The sequence below is a fragment of the Trachypithecus francoisi genome, unplaced genomic scaffold, assembly GCF_009764315.1.
Source record: "Trachypithecus francoisi isolate TF-2019V2 unplaced genomic scaffold, Tfra_2.0 Contig01579, whole genome shotgun sequence".
NCBI classification, from domain to species: domain Eukaryota; kingdom Metazoa; phylum Chordata; class Mammalia; order Primates; family Cercopithecidae; genus Trachypithecus; species Trachypithecus francoisi.
In genome coordinates this window covers 28,174,611-28,182,326 of record NW_022681442.1, presented here as the reverse complement: position 1 = coordinate 28,182,326, position 7,716 = coordinate 28,174,611, and the positions used below count along the sequence as shown (strand labels likewise).

General features: G+C 45.0%; 1 protein-coding gene across 3 annotated transcripts in view; it reads left to right on the top strand.

The window, feature by feature from the left end:
• The first annotated feature begins 15 nt into the window (after positions 1-15).
• The window catches only part of PDCD11 (programmed cell death 11), a 53,669-nt gene continuing 45,968 nt past the window's right edge, over positions 16-7,716 (top strand). For all 3 annotated transcript variants that reach the window (XM_033183918.1, XM_033183909.1, XM_033183903.1), the window contains exons 1-4: positions 16-170; positions 2,132-2,244; positions 4,106-4,237; positions 6,810-6,977. In XM_033183918.1, coding sequence (XP_033039809.1) covers positions 2,143-2,244; positions 4,106-4,237; positions 6,810-6,977 — 402 coding nt within the window. In that variant the 5' untranslated portion in view covers positions 16-170; positions 2,132-2,142. The remainder of the gene's footprint in view (positions 171-2,131; positions 2,245-4,105; positions 4,238-6,809; positions 6,978-7,716) is intronic.

The window sequence follows — 7,716 nt, the reverse complement described above, 5'->3', positions numbered from 1 at the left end:
TTCCGATTCCTGTCTCTAGGTCACCTCCACAACATAGCAACGGAAGTAGGGTGTTGAGCCTGTCCACACTTCCGGAAGAATTGCTCTGGAGCGTAGGTATCCTGGTCTCCACGTGTGTGAGTACAGCGGTTCGAGCTCAGTGCTAGCGGGGTGCCGACGCCGCGGGGCGGGTGAGTAAAGGCAGAGGCGAAAAACGAGGAAACCTCATGGCTGTCAGGTCTCTCTCAGGCCTGGGTCCCTGCCAGGCACCCGCTAGATGAGTGTGGTTCGGCCACCTTAGCCGCACTTCGAAGCCGGCTCTGTGCTAGCAGCCCGTGTAACTTCAGGCTTTGTGTTCGGAAAGTAGCCTGTCTTCTGTGCCCCTGGATCTCCTTACTTTTTGGAGCCTCAGTTTCCCCTTGTTTGAAAGGAAATTAAGGGTGAAATTCCCAGCAAACCAAACCCCCTGAACTTTCCTGTTTCTTTGATACCCATCCCTGATTCCATATCCTTGGCCCCACCCAGTCATCACTTCTCTAGTCTCAAGCTCTTCTAGATTCTTATTGCCAAGTGTCTGTCAGAACTAACCTCTCCTGTCTTCTGTTTTCACTTATACACAGTTCTGGTTCTCCTGGTTTCTCTGCTGTCCTGCACTTGAATCCTTTTTTTTTTTTTTTAAATCACTGAGATATCAGGAAACAATGCATTTGAATCCTTCTACCGAATTTATTTGCCTTCAGTACTGTCTCTCTTCATGTCCAATCTATAGTCTGCAGTATATTTTTCTTGCTTATTGTTCTGTCGCTTTCCCTGCTTAAGTCTCTGACTTGCCAAAGTAAACTACCCGTATCTAATTCAAGGTCTTCTACAAAAAAGCCCAACTTCTCCTTTAATTTTTTGAGATGGAGTCTTGCTTTGTCCCCCAGGTTGGAGTGCAGTGGTATGAGCTGAGCTCACTGCAACCTCCGCCTCCCGGCCTCAAGCAATTCTCCCACTTCAGCCTCCTGAGTAGCTGAGACGAGGCGCATACCACCACCCCTGGCTAATTTTTGCATTTTTGGTAGAGACGGGGTTTCGCCGTGTTGACTATACTGGTCTCAAACTCCTGACATCAGATGATCCGCCCGCCTCAGGCTCCTGAAGCGCTGGCATTACAGGTGTGAGCCATGGTGCCCGGCCTCCTTTAAAATTTAACTTCAGTTTTTATGCTTTAATCTCCGAGTGGTCTAGTTGAATAATTCTTCAGAGACAACAGCAAGCCTTTGAGCAGTTGTTTGATAGGGAAATTGCTGGTGTTTATTGAAATAATAGGTTTTTCCCATCCATGTCTTTTCTCACATTCCCTTTCTACCTGTCAAGCTTCTGTTCATCTTTTACTCTTCAGCAAAATGGATCTTCGTTTTTTTTTTTTCTGAGACCACATCTCGCTCTGTAGCCCAGGCTGGAGTGCAGTGGCCGGATCTCAGCTCACTGCAAGCTCTGCCTCTGGGGTTTACGCCATTCTCCTGCCTCAGCCTCCCGAGTAGCTGGGACTACAGGCACCCGCCACCTCGCCCAGCTAGTTTTTTGTATTTTTTAGTAGAGACGGGGTTTCACTGTGTTGGCCAGGATGGTCTCGATATCCTGACCTCGTGATCCACCCGTCTCGGCCTCCCAGAGTGCTGGGATTACAGGCTTGAGCCACGGAGCCTGGCCTAGGATCTTCTTTATGAAGCTTGCCTCCTTTACTGAAGCCTTATCCCTTCCTGCATCTTTGTGATCTTTTATAATCCAATTTGCATTTTAAGTTACTTACATAATTGTTTTATCTTCAAAAAGTGCATGTTCTTTGAAGGCAGAGAATTATATATTCATCTATAGAGCTACAGTGTATCTCTGACTTAACTGTAGCTGCTTAGTGAGTATTTGCTACGTTGAATCTATAACTTACTTTTCTGGAAGAAGGTAGGTGGACTTGTGGTTTTAAAGCAGAGACCTTTGGAAAGATGAAGTATGGATTATCCCGGGCCTGACATCTAAACCATCTATATTGTAGTTCTGAATGTTGTCTAGCATATTGCTGGAACATTCTGTCTCTTGCCCCCTTGATCACACCTTTCTGAAATCTGCTACGAAGACAACATGTCACCATTATCTTTTGCGTTGTTTTTAGGAGACCCAAACATGGCAACCCTGGAAGAAAGCTTCCCCCGAGGAGGTACAAGAAAGATCCACAAACCAGAGAAAGCTTTCCAGCAGTCAGTTGAACAAGACAACTTATTTGATGTAAGTAGTATGCTTGTTTGATGACACTCACTGGAAACTTTTACTCTAGGGTCTTGTGAAAAATGAGCCTTATTTGAAAATGTGTTATTTTCCAGATTTTTTTTGCGTTGAAGTCTGCGTCTATAAATTTAATTCGTTTAGAGAGGCCATACCACCATGATCCTGTATCTTTTGAAACTTGGCATTTAGTATTAGAGTTTAAAGTACAGTTGTTAGCTGGGTATAGTGGCTCATGCCTGTCATCCCAGCAGTTTGGGAAGCCGAGGCAGGAGGATTACTTGAGGCTAGGAATTCAATACTAGCCTGGCCAACATGGTGAAACCCCGTCTATACTAATAAAACTTGCTGGGCATGGTGGTACACCTGTAGTCCTAGCTACTTGGGAGGCTGAGGCATGAGAATTGCTTGAACTGACAAGGCGGAGGTTGCAGTGACCCAATATTGTGCCACTGCTCTCCTGCCTGGGTGAGAGAGCGAGACTCTGTCTCGAGAAACACACAAACAAAATAAAGTGCTGCAGTTTCTTGTTCTTAGGCTCTCTTTGCCATGTGCCATGTTGATGAAGGATGGAGAGGAAGCGGTTTTTTTTCTTTTTTTTTTTTTTTTTTGAGACGGAGTCTCGCTCTGTTGCCCATGCTGAAGTACAGTGGCGTGAGTAGCTGGGATTACAGGTGCCTGTTACCATACCTGGCTAATTTTGTATTGTTGTTAGAGACAGGGTTTCACAATGTTGGCCTGACTGGTCTGAAACTCCTGACCTCAGATGATCTGCCCACTTTGACGTCTCAAAGTGCTGGGATGACAGATGTGAGCTGCTGCGCCCAGCCGATGTTTTTCTTGTTTTTGTTGTTGTCGTTTAAAGAGATGGGGAGGGATGATGTTTCACTCTGTTACCCAGGCTGGACTTAAACTCCTGGGCTCAGTCGATCCTTCCTCCTTAGCCTCCTGAGTAGCTGGAACAGCAGGCATGTTCCACTGTGCCTGACTGATCATTGCATTTTTACATGGGTTCCATATGTAATGGTCAGAATTTACATTAGACTTCACAGTCTCACCTAGACTAGACTGTGCTCCAAATTCTTGGGGAAAGGGAACTAACATTTGAGTGTGTGGCTTTAGGTCTATATTATGTAACCTTTTCAACTGTGCTATAAAGCAGCAATTGCAATTCCATGATGAGGAAACAGTGTCTTGCTCTGTCGCCCAGGCTGGAGTGCAGTGTTGTGATCTCAGCTCACTGCAACCTCCGCTTCCTGGGTTCAAGTGATTCTCCTGCATCAGCCTCCAGAGTACCTGGGACTATAGGTGTGTGCTGCCATGCCCAGCTAAATTTTTTTGTATTTTTAGTGTAAAAAAATACAGCCTATTGGCCAGGCTGGTCTTGAACTCCTAGTCTCAAGTGATCTGCCTGCCTTGGCCTCCCAAAGTGCTGGGATTACAGTCATGAGCCACTGTGCCTGGACTTTATATAATTTAGCTGAAACCACATAGCTTGTTATGGTTGAAAAGATGAGAGTTTAACTTGGGTCTGTGTAACTCCAGTGTCCATTTTCATATACTCTTCTACATTGCTTCTCAAACTGAGGAACCCCAGTGTTCATCCCAGTCAAGAAAGGAAGGACACAAGAGAGAAGAGACTTTGGGAACATGAAGGAGGCTTCTCAGACCTTGGGCAGAGGGAGCATTGGCAGCTCTTTTTTTTTTTTTAAACAAGAATTAAAGGAACACTTGGGAGTGGGATGGAGTAGGGTGGAGTGAAGGAGTAACAAAGCAAGGTGAGTGATGACCTGAAATGGGAGGGAAAAGTCAGATTGCTTCTTACTCTTTTGGGTCTTTGTGGGTTCCCCCTACTCGCTTCTAGATTTCTACTGAAGAGGGATCCACCAAAAGAAAAAAGAGCCAGAAGGGGCCAGCAAAAACAAAAAAGTTGAAAATCGAAAAGAGAGAAAGCAGCAAGTCCGCAAGAGAGAAGTTTGAAATCCTTAGTGTTGAGGTTTGTTAAAGTTGGTTTTCATTTGAACAGTTGACCTTGGTTGCTTAAGTTTGTGTATGTTCTTTCTTTCTTCTTTCCTTCTTTTTTCCCTTAATTCCATTTTCCCCTTAATAAATTATACTTCATGTGTGTGTGTATAGAGATTCTTGCAATTTATGCTGAGGACTGAGCATGATTTCCTTCTGTTGCTAACTGATGCTAGGAGTCTTTTTTTTTTTTTCTTTTTATTTATTTATTATTTTCCAGAGACAGGCCTGACTCTCTTGCTTAGGATGGAATGCAGTGGCATGATCATAGCTCACTTTAGCCTTGAACTCCTGGGCTCAAGCAATCTTCCTGCCTCAGCTTCACCTGAGCAATTGGGACTACTGCAGGTGTGTGTCACCTTGCCCAGCTAATTTTTAAATTTTTTGTGGGGCTTGCATCTTGCTATTTTGCCTAGGTTGGTCTCGAACTCCTGTGCTGAAGCAGTCCTCCTGCCTCAGCCTCCCAAAGTGTTGGGATTATAGGCGTGAGCCACCCCCCATGCCTGCCCCCTTTTTTTCCTTTAGAACTGCTGTGGGCTTGTGTCCTCACAGGACTTGTGTTCTCATATATTCAGAGGTTAGAATGGACAGTAACTTTAGCAATTATTCTAATCCTATCCATTCATTTCATAGATGTGAAACCCATCTCCAAGAATTGAAGTGGTCTACTGTGTTCCTTACATTTTTATTTTCTAATTTTTAAATTATTTTATTTTATTTATTTATTTATTTATTTATTTTGAGACAGAGTCTCACTCTGTTGCCCAGGCTGGAGTGCAGTGTTGTGATCTCGGCCCCCTGCAACCTCTGCCTCCCAGGTTCAAGTGATTCTCCTGCCTCAGCCTCCTGAATGGCTGGGATTACAGGTACGCGCCACTACACCCAGCTAATTTTTGTATTTTTAAGAGAGATGGGGTTTCACCGTGTTGGTCAGGCTGGTCTGGAACTCCTGACCTCGTGATCCACCTGCCTTGGCCTCCCAAAGTGCTGGAATTACAGGAGTGAGCCACTGTGCCCAGCCTTCTTACATTTTTAGATGATAACACCAATATATGTTAGCTGTAAAAAAGAAAAGAAGTTAAATAACTTTGAAGGGGAACATTTAGATTTGGCTAGATTCAGAGTCAGTATTTTGTCCTATATGATACTTTAAAAAAAATTGTTAGACTTGGAGCCAGCATTAGAAAACTAAAAATTTTTTTATTTGAGACAGAGTCTCACACTGTTGCCCAGACTGGAGTGCAGTGGCGCCTTTTCTGCTCTGCTCACTGCAAGCTCCACTTCCCAGGTTCACACCATTCTCCTGCCTCAGCCTCCCGAGTAGCTGGGACTACGGGCGCCCGCCACCACGCACGGCTAAGTTTTTGTATTTTTGGTAGAGACAGGGCTTCACCATGTTAGGCAGGATGGTCTCAATCTCCTGACCTTGTGATCCGCCCGCCTTGGCCTCCCAAAGTGCTGGGATTACAGGCGTGAACCACTGCGCCTGGCTGAAAACTACAATTTTTTTTGCCTGAAAAAATTTTTCATGTAAGCACAAGGCCCATATTCCCTCATGTTTGTAATGACAAGGAGCTGGGTAGTGGTTGTGCCCTTTAGACCTGGCATGGTCACTCCAGACTGCCACTATCTCCACTAGCTAGCTGGCTTCCTTCATTGTGTTGTCTACCAGGCATTTGAATTTGGGTTGCTCAGAATAAGGTAAAAGGCAAAGGTGTCCTCCAGTATCCCAGTGCTGTTAACACTTGTATAATCTAGACCTTTCACAGTGCTCTGTTAGATATTTGAGAAGTTCACTGATATGTCCACATGTGTATTTCTTTTCACTTATAAAATTCCTGTAGGTTTTTATTTATTTATTTATTTTTATTTTTTATTTTCGAGAGAGAGTTTCACTCTTGTTGCCCAGGCTGGAGTGCAGTGGCGTGATCTCAGTTCATTGCAACCTCTGCCTCCCAGGTTCAACTGATTCTCTTGCCTCAGCCTCCTGAGTAGCTGGAATTACAGGCACCTGCCACCATGCCCGGCTAATTTTTGTATTTTTTAGTAGAGACGGGGTTTTGCCATGTTGGCCAGGCTGCTCTCTCGAACTCCTGACCTCAGGTAATCCACCCGCCTCGGCCTCCCAAAGTTTCGGGATTACAGGCGTGAGTCACCATGCACGGCCTATTTTTCATCTTTTTTTTTGAGATAGGGTGTCACTTTCTTGCCAAGGCTGCAGTATAGCGGTGTGATCACGGCTCACTGCAGACTCAACCTCCTGGCTCAAGCGATCCACTCACCTCAGAGTACCTGCGACTACAGGCGTGCACCACTATGCCTGGCTAATCTTTTTTTTTTTGTAGAAACTATGTTGCCCAGGCTGGTCTGGAACTCCTGAGCTCAGGCAGTCCTCCTGCCTTGGCCACCCAGAGTATTGGAATTATAGGCGTAAGCCACTGTGCTCAGCCTCATAGCTTTTAAATTGAGACTAGAAGCCAGACCTTCCAACCTTTCCTGTTGTTGTTCCCGTCCTTATTGTACACATTTCACTTTTTCTCTTCTAGTCCCTATGTGAGGGAATGCGGATTCTGGGTTGTGTAAAAGAGGTGAATGAACTGGAACTGGTGATTAGTCTCCCCAACGGCCTCCAGGGGTTTGTACAAGTCACTGAAATCTGTGATGCCTACACCAAAAAGCTGAATGAGCAGGTGACACAAGAACAACCTCTGAAGGTAAGGGAAATCCGAATGAAGCCTGCTATTGAAAATAAGTGGAACGCAAATAGATTTAAAATTACAATTTTGCCAGGTGCTAAGAAGGGAAGGTGCAAGGTCCCATGAGAGTTTATTATAAAGGAATTTTTGACTAAGTTGTTGAGAAAGGGATGCTTAAGCTGAGATCTAAAGAATGAGGGTTCCCTAGGTAAAGAAGGAATGGCGTTCAGGCAGAAGCAATGTGATATATAACAGAGAGAAGGCTAGTATGGCTAGGTAAGGAGAACAAAAGAGACTGTGATGTGAGATGGGCAGGAGATCCTGAGTGGGGGCCAGGGCATATGCAGCCATTTTAAGTATTGTTTTTAAATTCTAGAATCAATGGGAAGTCCTTGAAATGTTCTCATTGGGGTCGGTGACATGTGGCATAGCGTGTAGATTGACGAGGCATGAGAAGTTCCTTAGAGACACGTTAGGAGGCTCTTGTGGTCGTTCACGTCCTGAGATTGATGGTGACCTGGGTTCAGGATTTCCTGAGGACTGAGGAGGCAAAGTCATTGCTTGGTGATAGATTCAATATGGGTGGTGGGGCAGATAGAGGTGTCAGGGCTGAGTTCTAGGTTTCTGTGGTGCATGATTTGATACTTGGTCATGACATCCTGAGATAGGAAACCCTGAAGGGGCCCTGGATTGGCAGAGATGATCATGATTTTTCAGTTTTTGAGACAGAGTCTCACTCTGTTGCCCAGGCTGGAGT